The sequence below is a fragment of the Protopterus annectens genome, chromosome 7.part1 (genome assembly GCF_019279795.1).
Source record: "Protopterus annectens isolate FY-2018-M chromosome 7.part1, PAN1.0, whole genome shotgun sequence".
Taxonomy (NCBI): Eukaryota; Metazoa; Chordata; order Ceratodontiformes; family Protopteridae; genus Protopterus; species Protopterus annectens.
In genome coordinates, this window is record NC_056740.1 from 348,418,569 (window position 1) to 348,444,719 (window position 26,151).

The 26,151-nt window shown below is 42.4% G+C and overlaps 1 protein-coding gene across 1 annotated transcript in view; it reads right to left on the reverse strand.

Moving 5' to 3' along the window:
• Positions 1-26,151, reverse strand: part of LOC122807765 (ADP-ribosylation factor 4) — a 308,752-nt gene that overhangs the window by 165,646 nt on the left and 116,955 nt on the right. The window contains exon 3 of the mRNA XM_044078773.1: positions 5,777-5,886. Within this exon, the coding sequence (XP_043934708.1) occupies positions 5,777-5,886 (110 nt within the window). The remainder of the gene's footprint in view (positions 1-5,776; positions 5,887-26,151) is intronic.

A 26,151-nucleotide genomic window follows, 5' to 3' on the forward strand; every position in this document is an offset into this window, starting at 1 on the left:
ATATATATATATATATATATACATACATGCACACACACACACACACACACACACACACACACAGATATATTATATATAGATAATATATATATATATATATATATATATATATATATATATATATATATAGATATATATATATAGATGTATATATATATATATTATTAACACATACACACACATATAGGTGGTGGTGGTGCTGCGGTAGCGTTGTCGCCTCACAGTAAGACGTTGTCCTGTTCAATTCTCAGCTAGAGCATCTTCTGTGTGGAAACATTCGTGAATGAGCGTTGTGCGTCAGAGCCGGCAACTCAGCACGTACAAATCTACTGCCAATCATTAGCGGACCGGAGTTCCGCTGTGGCGACTCCTAAACGGGAAAAGCCGAAAGACGCAACACACACACATACACATGTGTATGTATGTATATATATAGATATCTATATATATATATATATATACATACACACATACACACACATTTTATATATATATATATATATATATATATATATATATATATATATATATATATATATATATATATATATATATATATATATATATATATACACACACACACACACATATATATATATATATATATATATATATATATATATACACACACACACACACACACACACACACACGTATATATAATAGATATGTTTTATATATTTTTAATATTGTGTACATTTTTATATATTATACATCGCACACATGCTTTGCCTTTGAACACACATTTTGACCTTGTGACTAGCTTTAAAAGTGACTGAACAACAAATACCAAGGCTTTGGCCCGTTCTACTAACTTCTCTTACTGTCATTTCAAGAAATATTTCGCAATGCTGATTATATCACCATCATCTGTCTACAGTAGTGAGGAAATTCTATGTTGCACACCTTATAAACACAGTTATGGTACCTAGGTCCAAGGAAGTCATTGTGCCAGTGTATTTAGCATTCATCAGCCATATCATTGAGTACAATGCCCATTTTGGTATATAACTAACGAGGCATACCCAACAGTTGTAACATCCACAGAGGAAAAGAATACAGGGCCTAAGTAACATGTCCTATGCAGACTACCTCAAGGCTCTATCCCTGTCTCCTACAGGCTGTTGAGGGGAGTTCTTTGCCGGACATACAATACATCGTGAGACCCCAATCTGATGGAGCTCCTGCATAGCTGCAAAACAAAGAGCACCAGAATTACCAGTTTTAAAGACCTTTGCCTGTGATATAAATAGGACCTGCGAGAAAGACCAGCATGTACCCCAGAGACTACCCTCCGTCTCTGGTGCAGGCTGCCCATCCATGTGAAGCAGAGTTCTTCCGCAACCCAATTCAAGTGCAACTTGGACAGTTGAATAGGTAACAGGAAATTTACCCTAGTTTGGCACCTGCATCTCTAATGCACACAGGCAACATGTACATGGTTCATCTCCCAAGCCCCTGCTTGTAGATGTTTCACCTCCCAAGCCCCTGCTTACACTTATCAAGGGTACCAGAACTTGTCAGAGATTTGGGATGCACCGTTAGGTTTAAAAAGGCCCTTGTGGTCATTAACCTAGCAAACACCTATGAACCTATGTCTGTGGTTACAAGTGTTAGCAGGAGGACCCACTCAGCTACATGTGTGTAAGTAACTGTACTAGTTACAGCCTGCAGTAAAACATAAAAGAAAAAAATCAAGTGGTCATAACTCCCTTCTTATTCTACAAGATGTTACGTACTTCTAATTATAGCCAGACTGCAAAATATGACTAGTAAAACCCACTTGCACCGAATTTAAATGTTGCCTATTAACTCTGAAGTGGGATACATGCATGTTGAGGTGCTTGATACTCTTCTGGTAATTCAACGACTCAAACTAAATACAGTGTTTCTTGAGGTTTGTTTTGTATTGTAAGTTGATGCATGCATGACTTAATACCACTGTGCTAAATTATTCACCAAGCACGGACAAGGATACACATAAGCAGTGCATCACCCCGTTTTTCTTTCATACTTTAAGGAAATAAATTACCACAAAATGTGCTTACAGCTCTGTCCAGAATTAAGTGCCTCATTACAAAACCAGTTTAGAATGAGGTTTTGCTTTTCATACTTAATGCTATTTTTCCCCTCTTCTTTCTTAATTCTGTGCTTTCTAACTGCATTTTTAAATTTGACTGAGAATTACAACCGTTCCTTATCATCTGCACTACTGGTAGTATCCAAGCAAATCACTCTCATGAGAAAAAGGTCTTTTTTTCTTTTTTAAAATATACTCATTATTTAGTTCACATCTTTTTAAACAGCCACACAGAGGTAACCCACCTCACCAACATTCTGGAAATAAAATACTTTAACCAAAAAAAAACAATCTGAAGATCTGCTGTAAAATCTCAAGATCTGACTGAAAAGAAAGCAGTAAATGTAATTAACAGCTGTGATAAACCAGGGTGGTCCCCTCCTTGCACAACTTTCAATTCAGAGCAAAATAAAATCTAGAGCAGTATGCACCTGCTGAAATTTATATACATGAAAAATTTGATTAAAACCCCCAAGAGGATTTCTTTGCTCACCTACCTACACAGGGGTACCAAAACTGAATCTTTATGTTTTATATGATTAAATGGGGAAAAAAATACATGGTGCTATATTCTGCAAATGTTTGCCCCACAATCCCCAAGTAACAGAAATCCTCATATGTCTGCATCAGGTAAAAATCATGACTTTTAAAAACAATATTTTAAAATAATGAAGCCCTGCACGTATAAGCCCTTTCTTGGTTCATCCTAAACTGCTGTATTTGCCAGTCCTGAATGCTTTGGTCCCAGGCTACACAAGGGCAATGCCTCTGCTGTATGAAATTTTTAATCATTAGAGGTGACAGGCTACAGAAAACCCATTTGTACATCCTATGTCTCCCCAAACGCACTCATCTTAACCATTCCAGACATTTAACCTTCTGCTTGCACAATGCACATAGAGACCTGGCTTGTATACACCAAATGTACCATTCTAAGGTTAAGAAAACTAACTATTCAAAAAGCATCAGAATGCTTCACTTTTTTTGGGCTACATGCATCCACAAAATGCATCTTAATGCATAAAGAGTAAATAAGAAAACTGTTGCACGTTCTATGCCAAAGTGACAACTGCTACTTACTGCTTTGTTTGCTCTTTGTATTTGCTGATCTGACATGAAGTGAATATTTGTATGCTGTTATGAGAGCAGCAGCCACCCCAACACAACCTTACCTCCCCCTCACCCTCTCATACTATTAGCCACAGCATGGTTCTAATTACATCATCATGTCTGATGCTGGAGAAAAAGGTGTGAAGTGATGATAGGACGTCTGGTGAGGTTAAACAAGTTAAGTGCGTCTTAAAGAGACAACTTTGTGGCACCCTGTTACTTTGAGGACAACATTTGGTATTTTCTGACAAGTACCAGAAAGGCTGAGATAATTACCAGCATAACCAAAGCCAAATATGAGGTAAAAAGTGCTACCATGAAGGATAACCACAAAACCTTCTTTAATTATGTTAAGAACCTCAGTGATATCATATTATTGGATGCAGAGGACATAAGTAGTTGGGCAAACTTCAACACCTCTCTCTTCCAATATCCTCAGACTGCATATCTGCATCTACAGCCCCCGCCCCCCCAATTCTCACAAGAACAAATCCTCAAAGCGCTAATGCCAAGAACACTTCTATGGGGCCGGACAGCATACTAGGCCACCTACTGGCTATGAAATGGGCCAATTCCTTGCATACATTTACTGGCACAAGTGGTCCTGAGTTCCAGATCAAAAGGAGTGCAACACCATCCTAAAATACCTGATCAATACTTTACTTGTATAAGAAATTCTTTTATCCATTAAAAAACAAACTCAGAAAAATAAATGCTTGAACTATATCAAACACGGAATTCACAGAAATCAGCATGGAAATTTAATATAATAATTCTACAAATGCTTATCAGAAGTAATGAAGTATAAGAAACCAACACAAGAACGAAACGTTTTCTAGAAAGCCCACAATTTCAACAAATAGTGCAAGGAAATACCAAACTTTGGTCAGGTAGCATATAGGGTGGCCTGTTCTCATAATTCCTATAGAAGGTACCCAACATAATAAACACTGCCAAAATCTGATCCCAGACAAGACAGGGCCTAATAAACCTACTCCATGCCCTTTAACAAAATCAAAAATTATACAGTAAACCACAGCAGCACAAATCAGTAGCTATCTGCAGGTCTACAGGCTCCTGAGTGAGTAGCAAACAGACTTCAGAAAACATTACAGCTCTTCCATTCTAAGGAGACAAGTAACATGGCAAAGTTAACGGATGTAATCTTCCTGAATTTAAGGAAGACATTTGACTCCGCTTGTCATGAGACTAGTCAAGCAGTCACTTTGTGGCCTTGAGTACAAGTAACTAAACTGGCCCACAAATCACTTCAGGCATAGATATGCTGGCCTCAAAATGAATGCCAAGAAATGCATCATTATCCCCTTTGTGGAAAATGGTGTCCCCACTAATTATCACATTAATAATGTACTAGGCACGCAATCAGTCGTGAGGGGACTTGGGCACCCAGGTTGACAGCAACCTAAATTTTGACCATCATGTTGCCTTAGCTGTATGGAAGGCTTTCTACATGGCCCACCTCTTAAATAAGGCTATTTCATCCAGGAACAAGGAGGCCATAACACCTCTGTACTCTTCCCTTATCAGACCCATTATCGAGTGCAATGCCTCCTTCGGCATATACCTTGCCAAGCACATGCAGCAGCTGGAGACACCACAGAGGTTCATGATCAGGAAAATCCAGGGTCTCAAAACACCTATCCTACACACACAGGCTAAAAGCTCTGTCCCTTTACTCAGTTTTGTACAAATGCTCAGAGACGACCTGTATCTGGCATATAAGACCATCTCAAACTCAGCCTTGATGGAGTTACTGCATATCCTTAAGTCAAGCTCCACTCACGTAACCCGCACGCAATGTCTCGATCAGGTTTGGAAAATTAATGAAACTTGTTGGCGGGACAGATTTGTGCCCCAATGACCCCTCCCATCTATGGAATTGACTTCTACTTCATGTCAGAGTACCTCACTAGCCCTCTTTAACAGGAAACTGGACGACTAGAAGGGAAACGGAAAATATACCCCTGCGATCCCACCCATGTCCCTGCTGGACAGGGAAAAGAGGTGCTTCTTTGTGGGAACATGGGTGAAATTCTTGGCTACGCTTATAAGGGACTCCAGGTCAATAGCTTAGTATCATCCTATGAATCTACAAACCTATATGAATACCAATTAATCATACTCGCTTCATTACTAACCCAGCTATGAAAGGAGTTCTACACAGACTATCCTTTGTCCCCTTCTCTTTAAAACATTTTCAACTTCTTTTCATTTGGCCTTCAAAAATTAAGAAAAATCGGGAAATACTTCATGCAAAAGGCGCACTACTTTGGCATTCACATAACCTCACATGTAAACAGCACTAGCCTTATCAGGTATTGGTCACAGATTTGCAAGTGGTTGTGAAAACTGGGGATGTAACCTCAAAAGCCTAAAGCCATACTGTCAAAAATGCAAATCTGCTGCCATCTATGTCCACTCCCATTTCAAAACCTAAATCACAGATCTGCATATGCATACAGTGACTGCGGACTACTATAACGTTTTCTTTTCCTCTGTTTTCAGATAATGCAATTTTAAACATGTTGCAGCTTTACAGCATATAAAAAGCATTGCATTTGTTACCTGAGTATTCTGAAAATAATGTCTCCACAAAGGTCGTATTTTGTCCTGACCACCAACATCCCACACAGTGAAACATATGTTCTTGTATTCTACAGTCTCCACATTAAAGCCTAATAAGAAAAAGTAAGAAATCAGAGTTCCACAACAGTGTTAAATGCAGAAAAAAATATCAGTGTACTAGGTAGGAGGGACAATTCTTAATTGTTTTAAATAAGCATTTTTATAAATCTTTGTAAACTGAACTGTGTAAAAATTCATTTTAAGTTCAAACTGAAGAAATTATTTAATAAGAACCACAGAAAGAACAAATATATAAAAACAATAGATCAAAATCCATTGAAAAACAGAATGAACACTTACACAAGGCATACAGTTACAGCACACAAGACAATTAGCAGTTCAGAATTTTATAACTTCTATTGTTAACATGCATTCAAATTTTTACTTAGCAATTCATTTTTGGACCACAGCAGTGAAGTATCATTAACAGTAACAAAATTATGGCAACAAATAATTCTCTCTCTGTGCCTAAGGAAGACTCACTGCACAGAAGACAAAAAATGTGCTCTTCTCTCTCAGCGCTTTTAATCACAACAGAGCCTCAGACAGCTTGCGAAGATCAGCAGTGTAAATATAAAAAGAAGACTGTGTGTGTGTGTGTGTGTGTGTGTGTGTGTGTGTGTGTGGGCCATCCATAGTCCTAATTTTATAGTAAATCATTACAAATATAGTTTACCAGAATGTCTTAAGGGTCAGATACAAGTATGATTTCCAGCAATGCAATAAAAGTTAACACTTGATGCTTAGTGTTCGTAGCTTTGGGTTAAAAATGACTGCATAAATAAAAACTTAAGAGGCAGAAAAGAGATAAAAATAAACAATTCAGTATGTTTTTCAACAGGGTTCCAGTCAGTAACAGTATCCATCTAGAACCAGTTCCCCACACAACTACAAAACATCAACTAGCACAGGTCACATACAAAAGAAAAAATATGTGAAGTCAGCATTGTACTTAGTTTTTCTCAGAGACACAAACAAACTTCAGATTGGGCTTACTTCATAAGATGTTCGTGTACGTCAGGGTGAGAAAAATTGTTCAAGATGATAAAAACTTGAATGCAAAAATATCCCTGGTACTGCTGCCCTCACAGTTCCCCAACAACACAGTGATTCTCAACAGCTTTCAATACTTTACAGGAAATTAACTTGCTAACAGGAACTTTGTGGTTTAGTCATCCATGTGCACTGTAACATCCAGGAGTCCTGTGCATCTTTCTTTTAAATCATGTATCCAGATATGAAATGGATGTAGCCATCTTATCCGTTTCAATATATTGCCTGTCAACTAAAGACCAAACCCACTCAGTCACAGACTAGTATTTTGACAAAAAAAAAAATCACATCATGAAGGACTATCATGACGAAGCCTGCTTTAGTGCTAGAAGCTAGTGAAAGTTGTAGGCACACACTTCCTTTAAAAAGTGCCCTTCAAATTATTACCAGAAGATGCATTCACTTCATTAATGGGATGCTAACAATTTCAAGGAAAGCATTTTGTAAAAAACATTGCAGTAGACCACCTATAATAAGAAAAATGTCTGCTTAACATTATTCACCCTTCACTGTCAGAAAATACAGTTAAGGCTTGTTACTCAATGCACTCAGACAGAAAATGCTTATATATTACCCAAAATGTGCAGTGATCTACTCACAAAAGAAAATAAGAGTCTAATGTTAAATTCTTATATCATTTTTGGCAGAGTGCTCTTATTCTTGGGAAATTAAACATCCTTGTGGGGGTAAAATGATACTCAGAATAAAGATCAACTACAACTTCTTCAGGAGGAGCCAACAGCAAATCAAGAGATCATCTGCTAGAGTGAGCAATTGTTGGGACTTGCTCTTCTGATATCTCAGTCCCATGCAGATACTTAACTTTCTCTTACTATTGTGTTTGGGTGCATGCACACACTATGCAGAAGGTGAGAGGGTACACTCAGCCACTAAGCTACTCATCTTGGACTTTCTACTCAAACAAAACAACCAGCAAGGCATAAAAGAAAATTCCACACAAGACTCTTAAGTTTGTTGCCTGAATGGAAAGGCTGAGAACAGGAAGTAGTTTCCAAAGTTTACCTTCAAAGGTAGACTGGAACATGGGGTGTCTTAGGGCAAAATACTAGCACCACTTCTTGTGGTGTATATGCTGCCACTTAAGGACTTGTAAGGTAGTTCTTATTAACAATCTTGAGCTGATAATATTCATCTGTTGTGTGTCTCTGTGCCCGATACAGACACCGTGCACGCGTTTGTTTGTCTCCCTCTATCTCCAGAACATCTGGACACAGTTAGGAATCTGTTCTTAGATAAAGTTAACAAGTTCAACAAAAGCTAAAATGCAGGCAATGCTACTACTGAATTCCCTTTGTCCTGCAGAAGGCCATCACCGGGGCTAGGCATTTATGAAGACCCTGGGAGCAGTAGACAAGCCAAAAGGCAGAGCACAGAATTGGTAGTGCCTCATATCTGCCTCATATCTACTCTGAAGCACAAGACGCTTCTGTGCAATTTCTCTATGGGAATATGTAAGTAATCATCTTAGGTCCACGAAAACCATGAAAGCACTGGGAGAGATCATGGGCAGTAGTTTCTGAAGAGCTAGCATCTTGAATTTCAGAACCTTAAGAATGGGCTGAGCCTTGGCAGGTCCAGAATTGGCCTCCAGGTAGTCTGGAGTAAAACCCTTTTTCCTTGCAAGTGTTATGGTACAGACTTCAGAGGCTAGAGTACACTAGTAGCTCCATCTGGGTCAAGGTTTCAGACCTTTGGTTTGTAGGAATGACTATGAAAGCCTGAGTGAATCAAGGCTAAGGTTGTTTTAACTTGAGTTTGTAATCCCTCCGAACAAGGTTTAGCAAGAGCCCAGCGCCTGTAGAATAGTGAGTTAGGGTCACTCCCTACTAGGGACTGGGGAACATGATCCCCCAGATCTTTTGGTGTCCGTGTGCCATTGTTTGGACTATTGTTGCCATCTTTGGCTCCTTTCCCTACAGGGTTTCCTTTGCCTAGGTTCAGAAAGGGGGCTGGAAAGAACCAATGCTAGTTGGGTAACTTCTGCTGGAATGAGGGGGTTGGATGTGAAGGAAGTCATTGACTATTTGCATGGACTTGGCCTTGTCCTCAATTTTCTTAAGGACAGCTTCAGCCTTGGAATTAAAAGTGAAAATCTATGCCTAATGGGGCATCAAGAAGACTGGATTTTCACGTGTTCTGGAAGGGACTGCTCCCTCAGCCAATGGATCCTGCGACTGCTGCCCTGCTGGAGGCTTCCAAGGCAGCACTGCCACAGTGCAGAGTGCTTTGCCACCTGACAGCAGGAACTGCATAGATCCATTAATTCCTTAGAGAGGCCCTGTCATCATATATTAATATTTTGTTGTTACAATTTTCATTAAAAACAACTGAGGGGAAAGAGAGGCCTTTGTTTTCAATGTCCATCAATTTTTGTTTCATCTAGTCTAGAATAGTTTCCTGGCACCTGACCATAAGAAACTGGCAGTTCAAAGCCTCCATGATGAGGGTAGCAGACTTTCCAAGTCTGTCTATGGCTCTGCTTTCCTTCTCAGTAGGAAAGGGATTTTTGGTAGAGCTAGCTTTTGCTCCCTTAAGGCCTGGAGTCACAACCTCAGGGTCTGCCATAGGGTTCTTAAAAAGGTGTTTTGTGGGAGGGTTGGGGGCCAGAGAGTCTGGTTGCAAGGAAGAATCCAGGAAGACATCGTCTACCACCTCTAAGACAAGGGGGTATGACAAGGTGCTTGTGCTCTGGGAGATTAGGAAATTCCCTAATCATCTTCATGGATTGGGGGTAGTCTTAAATTTCCACTTGAAGTGTTCCCTCGCGGTATGCAAAGTTTCCCCAAATGGAATATTCTTGGTGGGGGAAGCTGAGGCAAGGGTCTACTCTTAGTCAGAATCCTCATAGAAAGCAATGGATGCACCCTCCTCAGAGGTGGATTCTTCCTGATCAAATTCATCAAAAATCATTCAGAAATTCTTCTGGAGGGGTGACCCTTTTTCTTGTACCTTAGGAGGACTTGGTGGGGGGGGGGGCATCTGTATCTAACCAAGGAGGTCTTCTTGGTAGGCCTGAGAGTAGGAGCTGGTAGGTCCAGGCCGAAATAGGGCAAGAGCAGCTTTCTTGTGAGCAGCCTTTGATTTCAGCCCAAGGCCAACCTCTGTACTCAGATGGACAACAGACTCCCATGAGTGGCAAGCCCAAGAAATCTCTTGACAAAGCAGAGCGCCTCCATCAGTCTTTCAGTGGTCGAAAAGAAAAGGTGAAACCCAGAGGCATACTAGACACCTAACAGGTCTCGATAGATGCCCGTGTCACCACCTCATTTGTGAAAGGTGGCTGGGAAGCCGCCTCACCTTCAACAATGACCAGCCTAGAAGGACTGGCCGACAGCAAGCGAGCATCATTTGAGGCCCTAAACATGAAGCACTTTTCCTTTTTATGTCTAGGAAGATCTACTTCAGCTTGACCAGCAGACAACATAGTATGTGAATGGCCTGACGACTCACTAAGATGCTTAGCTAGAATCTCGGCTCTACGCTTCATAATTCTGCTATTAAAGTGAGCACAAAACTGACAGTTGGGGACATCATGTTCAGACCCCAAACAAGTCACACAAAAAGGATGATAGTCCTGATCTACTTTCCACAACGCAGATAGTTAGTAACTTTCTCTGATATTGGTCAAAAGGCACATTAAAGGTTACCCAATGAGGTACTTAACTTTTAGGAGGCTTCCTTTCCTGGTGTGGACTACTGACTTGACACTGACACTGCTTCAAGCTCCAATGGCAAGAAAGAATGGAGGTCATGGTGCCAGCAGACACCCTTTATACCCAAACACTGACATCAGATAGGGCGCCTCCCAGCTCCTGGAGGAGGGAAAAAAGTCTCTGGTAGTTGGGCCAGCCAAGGGCTTCCACTGCAGGAAATCCCACAAGTCAGAACTGCCACAGTGAAACGTGATAGTCAGTGAGTCACACTGCTTAACATGGGGGGGGGTTATTCCAGATGTTTGAGAGATGCTGCGTTATAAACCTATCCCTCCACCATCTTTCATCTGATGGTGAAGATTTAGGTCCTTGGTTCCATCACTGGTCCAGACACCAGACTTGTGGCCAAAGAGAAGGTCATGGTCCCTAATGGTTAGGTAAGCCAAGACAGATCTCCCCTCAAAAAACTCTCCAAGACACTGACTAAAGGGATAGAGCTTCCAGCCTCTCCTGGTAGCTCAGGAACTTAATGCTTGTGATCTTTTTGTTTAGGAATCTTTGGAGTCTAATTGCTTGGTATGTTTAGTGAGATACATCAAAAAGGGGGCACTGTACTCAATTAGCATGATCAGAGTATAAGGGAGTGATTATCTCTTTAGACCTTGATGATATTCCTTTGGCAGTTGGCAGAGGTAAATAGTAATTAGCTGGTCTGAATAAAAGCATGCCCCAATAGCTGTCTTTTGAACACAGTCAGACAGCTGTTATCAAACCCAAGTACCTAGGCCCCCTAGTACATTTTCAAGAGATGTGCTGTCTACACAGTAGAATAAAGGAAGGAGTTGTCTACCAAACGTGGTGATATTTACATTTTGTAGCACTTCGCTCAAGACCATTTTCAGTACAGCATGAGTTTACTATGAGTTCATTCTGGATAGTTTGGGTGTTTAGAGTGACTTAACACCAATCCCCAGTTTGCAATCTGCAAACTTTGCTAGCCAGAGGTCCTGGCTCTCTCCTCAGAGAGCTGAAAAAAAATGCCTAAAAGAATAGGTCCCCAGCACTGAGCCTAGAGTGACAGCACTGGCCACAGTGTGGATTCTTTCAGATAAGTCTACTATCAATCTTACCACATGGGAGTAGATTTTTGAAGTATTTAGCTTTTTTATGATCTCAGCATGGGAAATGGTGTCAAAGGCCTTGGCCAGGTCAAGAAACTCAGCATGCGCTGCATGGGTAAAACCTACAGCCTCTGTAAAACTACTGAAGAAATTTACCAGATTAGACATGACCTACCCTTCACAAAGGCAAAGTCTGACTTTGAATGTGTGGGTTTTGGATAACTGTACCATGGATGAAGTGTCAAGACTGTGGGTCAACAACCTGCAATACTACTTTAAGAAAATCAGCCCCCATTTTTAGTCCCAAGTTCAGAGACTGGAAAAGAAAGGACCTGTCTGTAGCTGAAAGTTTTACTAGCCTTGTGCATCTCTGGTGGTGGAGATTCCATTGGTGCTAACAGACTTGCCACTGAATAGGTGGAAGGCTTTAGGCCCTTCTGATCTGAGATCTTTTTCTAGCATTCACAGTCGCAGCTGAAAGCTGCAACTTCAGTGTCAAGATAGCAAACGTGTGTATTTTGCCCTGCCTCCAAACAAAGTCAACTTTTATATTTGTCTTATAGCAGAATTTTAAAACTGTACTTCCAAAGACTCATCTGTGTAACAATCTGTTTACTGTCTGAAGTCCATCAGAAAAAAAGAGAAAGTGGGTGGAAGGACAAAAAAGAAGGTCTAATCTCTGAAAAAAAAAAATAAAATTGTATTCATCTCTGAGGAGCCAAAGAAAGGCAGGTCACATGCAATAGATTGTACCCTTAATGAATTTTGACTGTCCAAAGAGGGAACTAAAAGCAAAGACTAATTGTGGGTATTAAAAGAACAGTCTATATTAGATCACCGAACGCTTAAAAGCGAACGGTGATTAATCAACCCTATGTAAGCAAAAGCTTACAATTTCAAACTGTGAGAACAGCATTTTTTTTCTAGGGGGGAGGAAATCGCTGTTCAACAAAAAAATAAAACACCTGAAACATTACATTACACACCTCCCCTACTTAAATATACCAACTCCGAGACCGCACTACAGTGCAGAAAACGGCAAAGTAAGAAAGAGGCCAAGTGAATTCTTTCCCAGGGAAAGAATTTGCTTAAAAGCCGCTTCGATATTTTGCCATTTCAGGCTTTTGAGTTAGACCAAGACGCATTCGAAAGAATGCATCTTCGGTCTAATAGGGAACCAAAAGAACAGTACTACTCACTAGGGGGGAAAAAAAAGAAAAACTCTTCAGAAACTTGAAATGGTAGCCAGGGACCACTATAGTGCCAACAGCTAAGAGCAGGAACAGAGTTCTGGAGGGGGAACAGCACAGTGGTACATTACGTGACCGAGGGAGAAACCATGGTAGCCTGGAATCGTAACATATGCTGATCTCAAACTTTGTCCTGATGTTGCAAAGAATGATCTATTTCCCTCATCTGAAAGTCCAAAAAAGTCAATTTTAGATAAAAATAAAAGTCAGTTTTCATCACAGGACATTTTAATGGACTCCTACAATATCCTTGGGAATCTCCAAGTTCAAGCCCACTAGGTCTGGAATAACTATGCCTGGAACTTTATTCCTTATACGTTAATCATTCAAGACCTACTTTAATGTAGAATACCAGCCTAACACCAGCTTTAGTTAAAGCATAACTTGGTAATGTTGCTCCCCCCCAAAAAACGTACAGACATGGACACATTTTGTATCATTTATCCTACTGACCTTTCACTTTACTGAAAAAGCACATTGGGAATAAAATGTAACTACATTTTCTGCAAGCTATCTTCCTTACTACACTTCAATAAAAGAATGCCTCCATTTCATGTTCTTCCCTCTTCACCACATATCCAGTGTAGGTTGGAACTTTCTCTTATCCTGCATCATAACTGCCCCATTACCTACTAAATGCAGAAATGTGAATTGTGCACACCAGTTCCTATGAACTGCAGCTCCTTTTTGTGGAAATATTTTTATTTATTGATTTATTTTATTTTACTTCACATTTGTGGACCGGGCTAGTCTAACTGGATACATGTCCATTTTCAGTAGAGGCCCGGGGAGAAAAGCTCCAATGGAATATTACATGTTTATACAGCAATAGGCCATACAAGATTAGAATTTAAAAAAACAAAGTTAGACAATATATGCAATTGTACAACTATGATAGGAGCAAAAAAGAGAATAAAGTCCTATAGTCTTAAAACAAAGAAATAATAATATATATATATATTTTTTTTTTTTTTTTTTTTTACAGTGGTCATACTGTGTATATGAGATGACATTTCTCTACATAGATATTATGTAAAGGAAAGTTATGAGGGTGTAGGGTAAGAAAAAGAGACAGAGTAAGAGGGAAAGTTAATCTGGGTTGGTACAGGGGCAAAGTCATTGACTATTGAGATGCATAGTCAGTTGTCTTTTAAAAAGTGAGAGTATAGACAAAGATGTGATATCAGAGGGTAGTTTGTTCCACATTTTTCCAGCAGAGTTGGAAAAGAGGCAGTCCCCTGCTGAGTTATTAGGTTTGGGTGTATAAATCAGTAGTTTGTTTGAGGAGCGTAGCTGTTTCATGTTATTGTAAGGTGTAACAAGGTTAGAGAGTATTGGTATTTTAGTTGGTTGGTGTAGAATTTTGTGAGCTATTAAGAGCTGTTGAAGTATTAAGCTATTAAGAGCTGTTGAAGTATTAATTTGTTGGTAAATTCAAGCCAACCTAGTTGTCTTAGGTTCAGGCAGTGGTGAGTTTGAAACTGGGATCCTGTAGCGAATCTAGCATATTATAGTAGGATGTAGCAAGTTTCTTCAGGTTGCTTTTGGAGAGATTAGTATAGATGGGGGAGGCATATAGAAGAGTAGAGATAAGGTGAAATCTAGCTAAGATGGTTCTTCTTTCATGTGTAAGGAAGGGTTTGATTCTGTAGAGGGAACCAATTTTTTTGTTAACTACTTTTATTGTGTTGTTGATGTGTGAGTCAAAGCTTAGATTGTTGTCAACAGTTATTCCTAGTAATTTTGTAGTAGAGTCAGGAGAAATGAGAGTGCTATCAGTGGATGTGAGAGAGAAATTAAGTGGTGTACATTTATGGGTAGGTGGGAACAGTAACAGTTTGGTTTTCTTGGGGTTGAGGAGAACCCAACGATCAGAGAACCATTTTTCAACAGAAGAAAAGGCTTTTTGGGTAAGAGACTGAAGTTCATTTTGAGAGGTGGCAGTGCAGATTATAGTAGAATCATCTGCATATTGTACGCAGGTGGTGTTAGGGATAGCTGATTGGAGGTCATTAAAGATTGAAAATAAGAGGGGGCCTAGGATAGAGCCTTGAGGTACGCCTAAAGAGATAGGTAGGAGACTAGATAGTGAGTTTTTCCAGAGTACTGCCTGCTGACGGTTATCAAGATAAGATGTGAACCAAGTTAAGGAAGGAGTGTCAAGTGAGAGAGATTTTAGTATGTGTAGGAGGAGTTTATGATTAACCATATCGAAGGCTTTAGATAAGTCAATGAAGATTGAAGATGATAGATAATTGTTGCGGTTGTAGTTGATGGTGTTGGTAAAGGAGAGTAAGGCAGTGGTAGTACTGTGGGAAGGTCTGAATCCATGCTGGCTGTTAGCAAGTAGATTGTTTTGGAGAAGGTGGTTAAGAAGTTGTTTGTGGATACATTTCTCCATAATTTTGGCTAGAGGTGATAGTAGTGCTATCAGGCGATAGTTTGAAAGGTCATTACTTTTCCCCGCTTTGTGTAGTGGGATAATGTGAGATATCTTCCAGACAGAAGGGAAGATTCCTTCATTAATAGATCTATTTATCAGAACAGAAATAGGGTAAGCAATGGCTTTGGCTCCAATTTGCAAGAATTCAGCAGGAAGTTTGTCTGCAGAGGGGGTGGTAGGTTTAAGTTTTTGGAGCAGAGATGAGACAAAGGACGTAGATATAGGTTGTAAGTGAAGAGTAGGAGGAGAATTTGTGTTAGGTAAGAGTAGTTTAGAGGTGTCAGGAGATAGGTGACTAGCAAGAGTTTGGATGGTATTAGTGAAGAAAGAATTGAAGTCATTGGCAGTTTGTGTGGGATTGTCTGGGTTAGAGTCCTGAGGGTTGGGTGTGACAGACTGGCTTGGGGATGAGAGATTATTTATACTGGCCCAGAATATTTTAGTTTCATTTTTGCAGGTTTGTTGTAATTGAAGGTAGTAGTTCTTTTTGTCTGCCAGGATGTCTTTTTTCGTACTATTCCTAAGCTCTTTGAAGTATTGGTGGTCTGATAGGTTTTTTTGTGGTACATTTTGCCCAAGATTTGTTTTTGAGAATAATTTTTTGCCTAGTACTGTTGGTCAGCCAGGGAGCTGCTTTAGCTTTGGTTCTAATAGTACGACTTGGGGCATGGTGATCAAGGATAGACAAGAAAGTGGAATTGAAGTAATCTACTGCTTCGTTAAGTGGGAGATATTTTATCGGGGACCAATTACATAGTCTTAACTCAGTTAGAAAATGCTCAATATTAAATTGCTTTTTTGGAGCGTAAGGTTCTGTAGGTAGTAGGTAAGATTAGGTTGGTTTGAGGTCTAATAATATACGTTAATGAGTGGTCACTTAGGTCTTCTGGTAGGGTACCTGCTTGGTATTCTGCTGGGGAGTATTAGTGAGGATCCAGCCTAAGGTGGTTTCATTATTGTTGGTTTTGTTAGTTCTAGTAGGGCTATTGAGGAGTTGTATAAAGCCATAGAGGTTTATATGGGAGGTGGGATTTGTATTGTTACAGGTAAACCAATCAATGTTAAAGTCATCTAAGACTAATGTTTCTTGTGGGAGGTTGGTGGAGAGTGAACTGAGGATACAATCAAGGGTATTAATGTTATTTCCTGGAGGGAGATGTGCACAAATGATATTTATGGCTTTGGAAGTGTTGACTTGAAGTTTGGAGCTGATTATTTCGGCATTATTATCTACGGTAAGAGTCAGATTGAAATTACTAAGCTGGAATTTTGTTTTGTAGAGAATTGCTACCCCTCCACCCTTTTTGGCAGTGCGATAAAGTCTAATGATGCTATACCCGGGGGGAGTGATTTCATTGCCTTTAATGGTTGGCTTGAGCCATGTTTCAGTTAAGCATAAAATGTCAAATTGATGGATTTCTAGGAGGGCATGGACTGGAGTGACTTTATTGCAAATACTTCGTATGTTTAGATGGGCAATAGTGAGAGAGTTGGTAGATATGGAGGATAATAGAGAATGAGGTTTGTCTTGTTTTCTGTGGACATTGGTATTGGTATGGTGTGGGCCAGGGTTAGGATGAATATCTCCATCCAATAGTGAGTGGAGGAGTTTATAATATTTTGCTTGGGGAAGTTTGTAAATACAGTCAAATATTTCCTAGTTTTTAGTTTGCTTGATTTGAAGTGTGCTAGTCTGTGGTATTTAGCTAGTGGGTAGTTAGGCTGATAGGCGAGATTTAAGAAGGTAGGAGAGAAAGGAGATATAGATGTAGAGGTATATTTAGAGGGAAAAGGAAGAGAAGATTTAAGTGGGTATTCGTAGGATGTTAACAGGTACGTAGTGACAACAGAAGATAGAAGTGATAAGAAGATAAGTAATTTAAGTTGTGAAGGAAAGAAAGTTGTACACATTGTAATGATTGGGGTAGTGAGCAAAGGGATGAGAAGTAGAGTGAGGGTATAGATGGGGAGGGGTAGTATGATTAGGTAAGTAGGGGAGGAGCTAGATTTGTTAATTAGTGGGCGTGTGGTACACTTTAGAGGTTTGGAGTGGTTTATGGAGTTAACAATTTGATTGGATTGAAGAAGACAGGTGTTATCTACTAGACGAATAAATGTAGGACCACTGGGGGCGGGTGGAAACTGGGGGCAGGGTAGGGGAGCGGAGTTTGCCTGAAGGGCGAACGGAGCAGGTTCAGATGAGAGAGTGAACAGCGAGGGAAGACAATCAGTAAAAAGGGAGAATTCAGCAGGTAAGTTGGAAAGCAAAAGAAAGTAGAGGTAAGTTAGGAGTTTAGCATAGGAGCATATGTATGTCAGAGAGTTCAGGTGAAGAAAAAAGTACTCAGGGGCACAAATGGAAGGTGGAAGACGTCCGTGTAGGGAAGAAACAGAAAGAACAACAGGGCTAGGGGGTGTGCGTAGAGAAATAAGTGTAGTGAATAGGGATACAGAACTACAGTGGTAAGGCACCACCTAGTGTCCAGTAACTGAATTGCAGCAGGTCGCTCTAATACAAGGGTGGCAGACTACAAGGAGAGAGGAGTTGGGCTACGTTTAAAAAGCAAAGAATATGGGCTGACTGTGAGCGTTTGGTAATAGGACAGAAAGATAGTAGGAGGGGAGGGGGTTGTAGGCTGCTGGATATCCTGAAAGGGAAAAAACGTGCCTAGCGTCGCAAGGTTAGTAGACCTGAAATGATGGTGATGAGGTCTAGTATCTAAAGCTGCACATACTTTAACAGTCTTAATAAGCTGGCTTCTTGGGGAGCTGGTGGGAGATTTCTTAGCTCAAATAGCTTCCACACACTTCCAGGGGGGGTGAAGTCAGGTATTAAGTACAGGAGTGTACCGGTTCACAAGGCTGGTAAAAGTGGAGGAGAGAAGACAGTGAGATAGGCAATACCCAGATTAGGAGGCAAAAGAAAACGGGTATACAGCTGCAACTACATGTAGTAGACACATGAACATTTAGTAATCTATATTGTTTTAAATAAACTAGCCAGAACTTTTAGTTATGTACTCACCATAACTTCAGATGTTTGGGATCCATCTCGCCTACATTCTGACTGATGGGTTCGGAGCCGACCCTCGGCTCCGACTCGGCACGCTTATGCCAAAGAGCGTAGTCTCTTATTGGCTGAGCTTACTATATCCCAGGATGCACCACTACCAATCCCCCAGATCTAGTTTGTCCGCATACATGCACACATGCACGCACTGCTTATATAACACTGACAGATGATACAAGATAAAAAACAGTAGAACTCAAACCGTTCAATCTCTTCTGATCTCCAAGGCAGGGGGAAGGAGGGTGGGTATTAGGAATGTAGGCGAGATGGATCCCAAACATCTGAAGTTATGGTGAGTACATAACTAAAAGATGTTATGTGATCCTATCTCGCCTACATTCTGACTGATGGGACAGCGTCCCTAGCACCTGAATCCTGGGTGGCTCACTGGAAAACACTCCTGAGTACCGTGGAACCAAATGATGCTCGCCCTTTAGATGTTACATCCAATTTATAGTGGGAATTGGAAGTGTGTGGGTTGGACCAAGTAGCCGCAGCACAAATCTCAGAAATAGCGAGCTTGGAATGGAATGCAACAGAGGTAGCCATAGCTCTAGTAGAGTGGGCTTTGACGGATGTTGTAAGTTGTTTATTTGAAGTGGAATAAGCCTGAGTAATGCAATCTCTAATCCATTTGGCAATAGTAGCTTTAGTGATGGTTTTGCCCAGTTTGTTATCTGAAAAGGACACAAACAATTGATCTGTTTTCCGAACTTGTTGAGTCCTATCTAGATAGAAGCACTTCCCTGTGAACATCCAATGTATGGAATGTGTATTCCGCCTTGTTTGAAAATTTTGGAAAGAAAACTGGTAACTCCAAGGACTGTTGGAGACAGAGATTAGAACAAACTTTTGGAACAAAAGATGGGTTAGGCCTAAGTGATACTCTATCCTTGTGAAAAATCAAGTACGGTGGTTTGATAGATAGGGCTTGAAGTTCTGAAACTCTTCTTGCAGAGGTAATTGCAACTAAGAAGGCAGTTTTCCAGGACAGATATTTCAACTCACATGTAGCAGCCGGTTCAAAAGGGGAAGATGTTAAGGCACGAAGTACCAAATCAAGATCCCACGGAGGCGCAGGATGAAAAACTGGGGGTCTTAAAAGTACAGCACCTTTCATGAAAGTTTTACATAATCTGTTGCTCATCAACGGGGGGGTCTATGGATTCGTGAAATTTGGAGATAGCTGCTAGTTGGACTTTAATAGTAGAGACTGAAGATCCTTGATGAAACAAGGATGTTAAAAATTTCAAGACCTCTGGTATCGGGGCAGTAATAGGGTCTAAGCCTTTAAGTTGAGCCCAGATCGCAAACCTCTTCCACTTACTGTGATACAATTTCTTAGTGGAGGGTTTGTGGGCTGAAGATAAAATGTGAATAACTTCCGGGTCCAAGACGTGATTTCTGACTAAAGTCGGAAGTGGAGGAGCCAAGCTGTTAGTTTCAAAGTGTGAAGGGACTGGTGCTGTTGTCCCGACTGATGAATCAGAAGGTCCGGAGTTAGATCCAAAAACCAAGGACCGTCCAGAGCAAATTTCTTTAGGTAGGGGAACCATACCTGACGAGGCCAATGGAGCAATTAGAATCATTGTGGACCCCAATTGGGAAGCTTTCTGGATGACTTTGGAGAGGAGCGGAACTGGAGGGAAAGCATAAAGTAGTCCTGCTGGCCAAGGTTGGACTAGAGCATCCGTAGCTGCCTCCTCTTGTGGGGTCAAGGAAAAGAACCTTTGCACTTGTGTTTTGTGGTGTCGCAAATAGGTCGCAGCACGGGTTCCCCCATCTTTTGAAAACCTGAGCTGCTACTGTTTCGTTCAGGGACCACTCGTGACGAGAGAGAATAGTCCTGCTTAATCTGTCCGCCAATACATTGGATTTTCCTGGAATGTGGGTCGCTACCAGGAAGCGGTTGGTAGCTACCGCCCATTCCCACACCCTCATGGCTTCTCTGCAAAGGGGGTAAGATCTGGTCCCTCCTTGTTTGTTTAGATACCAGACCACTGACATGTTGTCTGTTTGGATAGCAATAATGCCTTGAGGGAGAAACTTGTGGAGGGCCTGTAGGGACAGAAGTACAGCCCTCATTTCCAACACATTGATATGGAGAAATGTTTCGTTCGGAAGCCAAGAACCTTGAACTGACCTGCCCAGACAATGCCCCCCCCCCCCACCCCGTCTGGGAGGCATCCGTTGTCAAGGTGGCCACCGGAGGGGGTATGACGAAAGGTCTTCCCTGATTCAGATTGGATGACTGAAGCCACCAGCGGAGGTCCCGTTTGCACGTTTCTGTAATCAGTATGTGATGATTGAGAGGCAGATCCTGAAAAGACCATTGTGTCGATAACAGCCACTGAAGAATCCTCATGTGCAATCTTGCCAGAGGAACTAGAAGAACCGTGGCAGACATTGAACCTAGAAGTTGCAGGACCAACCTGGCTGGGGCTTTGGATGTTAGAATCAGGGCTCGGACTTGACCTTGTAATGTTTGTATCCTTTCGGAAGGAAGGAAGACTCGCATCAATTTTGAATCTATCTCTGCTCCTATGAATCTTATGTGCTGAGAGGGCAGCAAGACAGACTTTGACCAGTTGAATGTAATTCCCAGGGAAGCACCCAGGGAGATGGTGGCTTGAAGGTTCTCTAGTAGTAGATGCCTGGTGGTGGCAGTGAGGAGCCAGTCGTCCAGATAGGGAAACACTTGGAATCCGAGACTCCTCAGGTGAGCAGTCACTACTGCCAAACACTTGGTGAACACCCTGGGGGCTGTGGTGAGACCAAAGGGCAGTGCACAAAATTGGAAATGACTGTCTCCCAGGCTGAAGCGCAGATACCTCCTGGACGCCTGATGTATCGGTATGTGATAATAGGCGTCCTTGAGATCTATGGAGCACATCCAAACATCCTTCTCCAACAATGGGAGAATGGATTGTAAAGTGACCATTCGGAATTTGGACTTCATGACGGACTGGTTTAGTTTGCTGAGATCCAAAATGGGTCTCAGGTCCCCTGTCTTTTGGCACTAAAAGAACCTTGAGTAGTTTCGGATCCGATCTGGTCTGCGGGGACCGGTTGGATGACTCCTTTTCTAGCAGCTTTGAAGCCTATGCGGCTGCTATTTCCCTCTGACTGGGTGGTGGGTCCGGGATTTTTTGGACGGTGGGGTGAGTGTGTGAAGGAATGGTGTAACCTCCGGCAATAATCCGAAGCACCCATCTGTCCTGAGTAATAGACTCCCAGGCTTTTAGGTGCTTGGCAAGCGGCACCCGACTGGCTCCGGAGCAGCACAGCCGGGCAATCCCTCATGAAGTGTGGGAGGCTGAAGAGCCACGAAAGGACTCGCGGTCTCCAGTGTTGCGGGGCCCTCTGCCGCCTCAGGGACGGCGTCTCCCAGAAAAATTTCCCGTCCTCTGCCTCTGAAGGGAATCTTCCTGCTGTTGAGGAAAGAACTTCTGTGATTTGCGGAAACCACATCTTCCCTCCTCTTTTAGCCTTGGGATAAGGCCGAAGGGAGTGGAATAACGTGCTCCAACGGCAGATAAAGTTTTCCCCTCCTGCTCACAGCGGGTAAGAGTGTCTTTTACCTTGGGTCCAAACAAAGAGGACCCATCAAAGGGAGCGTCGGCGAAGGAAGACTTGAAGGCCTCCACGAAATGACACAAACGGAGCCAGGCTTGTCTCCGTGGAGCCACGCCTGTGCCTGCCGCTCTGCCGCCTTCGGCCGCATATGAAATGAGCCTCATGGACGAGTTAGAAATCGAGGTAAAGATAGCCAACTGAGAGCTAACCGACTGGGCTAGCTGCTCAGGTAGGTTACCTGAGAGGGAGTCTGACATCTCCTTGACCAGATCCCTCTGTAGTCTGGTGAAATGTGCCAAATAATTCAGGGACCTCAGAGTAAAGGCCGCTGAAGTCAGGGTGCGCTTCCGTGCAGTCCATGCTCCTAGACTCCTTATTAGGAGAATGGACGGACGTTGAAGCCTCTGCCACGTCCTGCTGTGTAGCAGATGCCACCACCATGGCATCTAAAGCCACACCTTTCGTCAAGAACTCCTTCTCGGGTGGGGCAGACAAAAATTTGTTAGGGCGAGAAGGGACTGGTTCCACAGTATCTGGGTGTTCCCACGCCCTCCGACAAACCAAATCCAGGAGCTCGTCGAAGGGCGGAGACACCCAGGAGGCGGAGGGCTGAGCCCCGAAGGCCTTGAGAAGCACTGACTCATCAGCGGAGGGGGGTTTGGAAATCCAGCCGCCTCGTTGTAGGATCTCTAGGATGTCTGCAAATGAGACATCATCCGAGGGCGACCTTGGGACCCCTCCGCATCATCAAGATCAGTGTCCGATGTAAGAGACTCGGGAGTCCACGTGCTTCCTCTTGCACGATCTCTTCCTTGGGGCTCCTCCGAAGACAATTCGAAGAACCCTCAGGAGGAGGGGAACCCCCAGTGGGGGTAATCTCAGGCCCCGGGACTCCGCTGCCTAGAGACAGGGGAACTACCAAAGACCCAGTCTCCATGCCCAGGGAAGGTGCCGGTAAAGCCGTACAGATGACCGAAGAAGATTTGGCCAAGGCACTCCTCATAGCTCTGAAAGCCGGACCCCCAGAATCCTGGGAGTGTCCGGTCCCCGGAGCCATGATAGCCGACGGAAGTCCCGCGGCCGAAGCACCAAGAGGGAGGCTCGGAACCGACAGCATCGGTCCCGAAATGTCACCCCCGGGTCCGGCCGAGGAAGTCCGTGTGCTAAACTCGGACCCGAAGGCCGGGGTTGGAGTAAGGGTCGGAGCCGACCCTAGGATCTCTATCGGCTCCATCAGCACCTGCTCCGACGGAGCCGAAGTGGTCGGAGGAGGAACAGCAATGGATTGGGCTATTGGCTCCGAAGCCAATTGGGTCGGAGCCGAAACAAATTTTTGAAAGACTGGGGACTGGAACAGTCTTTGGAGCACCCTGTCTATGTCCGAATCTGACATCCTAGATGACCTGGAAGAGACGAGCAGGTCCGAGTAGGTCTCACCAACGGCTCCAAGGGACTAGGGGACCGGCTCCGGGCGGTCGATAACTATCGGCGCCCGAAGGGTGTCCAGCCATTTCCATCGGTGCGAAGAGGACTTGGCGCCGAGGAGAAGTGTCTGGCGGACAACCTTCATCGGCTCCGAGATCAGTGGAGCCGATGAAGGTGACCCGCCTCTCGATGCCCCAGCCGTCGGCTCCGAGACCAGAGGAGTCGAGACTGGAGGCATCGAGGCAGACCGTTCCACCCTCGGCTCCGAAGTCCGTGGAGCCGAAGGAGAAGCCTGCCTATGTCTTTTGGCGGTCGGATCCGACGGACTGGTCGGAGCCGACGCCCTTCTTTAGCAGTAGAAGGAGAGGATGCTAAAGCTTCTTCAAAAGAGGGTTTTATAAGACCTTTCAAAATAAGTTTATTTTTCCTCTCTTGGAGGACCCTCGAGGAAAAAGCGTGACACACACTGCAGGACTCCTGCAAATGTTTGGCGCCCAAACAATATACACACAGAGAGTGGTCGTCTGTGATCGACATCTTAAAACTGCACTTAGTGCACTTTTTAAATCCTGAAGGCCGAGGAGCCTGTGACATTATGGTAATCCAAACACAGTACTAGCCAAAATAAACACAAGAAACACACTGTCTAACACTGTAGAAATTTCTTGCTCTTTCTCTATACTTTTCTATCCTTATAAGAGGACTAACACACACCAAAAGAAGAAACAAATCCACTAAACTGGCCAACAACGAACTGACAGGGGGAAGGCCCTTCAAGTCTTATGGGACCTAGCCTGTCAAAAAACGGCCACTACACAATATTTTCACCAGGAAAAACTCAATCAAACACAAAAAAACACTAGATAGCTGTTAAAACAGCTTTTTGTTAAATTTTAAAGAAGATCCTGACAGGAAAGTTAGTGAATAAAACACTACTTAGCTCAGCCAAGCTCGAGACCACATCTTCGCTTGTTAGCGGCAAACGAGATCTGGGGGATTGGTAGTGGTGCATCCTGGGATATAGTAAGCTCAGCCAATAAGAGACTACGCTCTTTGGCATAAGCGTGCCGAGTCGGAGCCGAGGGTCGGCTCCGAACCCATCAGTCAGAATGTAGGCGAGATAGGATCACATAACATCAATTGTTACATTGTCTTAAATCATCTAAAGAGAACAGTACATAACACATCTAGGCATAACATTCCTTAAATTGTCTTACAGCAACTGAAGAGAAAGTAAAGTAGTACAGGCACAGCTATAGTTCCATCAACCTACTAAATTACATACATAAATCTAGGTTGGAATGAGCTGCGTTAGTGTAGGCTAGGGATAAACAGATGGATATTATCTACAGTAAGCTATATCCGATCTTGAGAGGAATAGTAATGGCAATGATAAGTTATCAAATAATAGTAGAATAATCACCACTAAAGTATGATAACGTTACTAAAGACTTTAGTAGCTTTCCCTTAAATTCAGCTCTATGCGAGTGTACTTGCCAAAAGAGCACGCTTTGTAACTGCAACAGGTAGGTTTGTCTGCTAATTGTTATGAAAGTGAATCTTTGAGCAATATACTTGAGAGGAATAGTAAAGGCAGTGATAAGTTATCAAATAACACTAGAATAATCACCGCTAAAGTATGATAACGTTACTAAAGACTTTAGTAGCAATCCCTTAATTTCAGCTCTATGCGAGTGTACTTGCCTGAAGAGGAGGCTTCGTAACTGTAACAGGTAAGTTTGTCTGCTAATTGTTATAAAAGAAAATCTTTTAGCATTATAGGGCAATATTCAGGTTTTATTTCTTTCAGCCGACTGTTGAGGGCTATAACACAAGGTCAGCACTGTATCAGTGCAAGTGTTTGCGTTGAGAGCGTTAAACGCCAAGAATTACCGTTCGCAGCAAACAGTTGTGGAACATAAACTGAGCCTTAAAATTACTACCAACTCTACAACAAGCCTTCTGATACAATCCACGTGCAAACGCAAAGTGGAAGAGAATGTTACTAGCGATAGTTTTGTAACAGAAAAAAGATTGCATCTCTCACATTTAACAGCAAAAATATTGCATATCGTGCCTTTAAAGGCAACAGTAGTTGTATTTCAGAGATAATCAGACCATAACAGATCCGTAAAAATTACCGCCAACTCTGAAATGTGCCTTCAGCATACAGTCCATATGCAAACGCAATGTGGATGACAGTAATTACTAGCGATACCTTTCCAACAGTAAATACATTGCATATTACGCTTTTAAAGGCAACAGTAGATGTACATTTAAAAAATAAACAGGCATACACAATTCCTTAGTCAATACAGAGAAAATGCGTACACTTACGATAGGACAAGCACCCAGACAAGGTACACAGCAGCCAGGTAGAGAGCGGGAGAAAAAAGATGGCGACACGGATTGTGGGGTATATTTATAAGGTGAGAGAGGGCATGAGGGTAATGGGGGAGGGGTGTAGACTATACAAAAAGTGTGGGGCAGAGGTTGCGAGATAAGGACAGTTCAATTTGTTGTCGGAGGGAAAGAGTTATGTAGTTGGGAGGGGCACAAAGATGTAGCTATAGGAGTAGGTAGGGAGTAGGAAACACAGCTAAATAAATCCACAAATATGAGGGACTTCTGTTACAAACTGATTCTCCCATAAAAAGCAATAGTTAACCCTGCAATATTCCCATCCTCCCTTCAGTTGTTTTT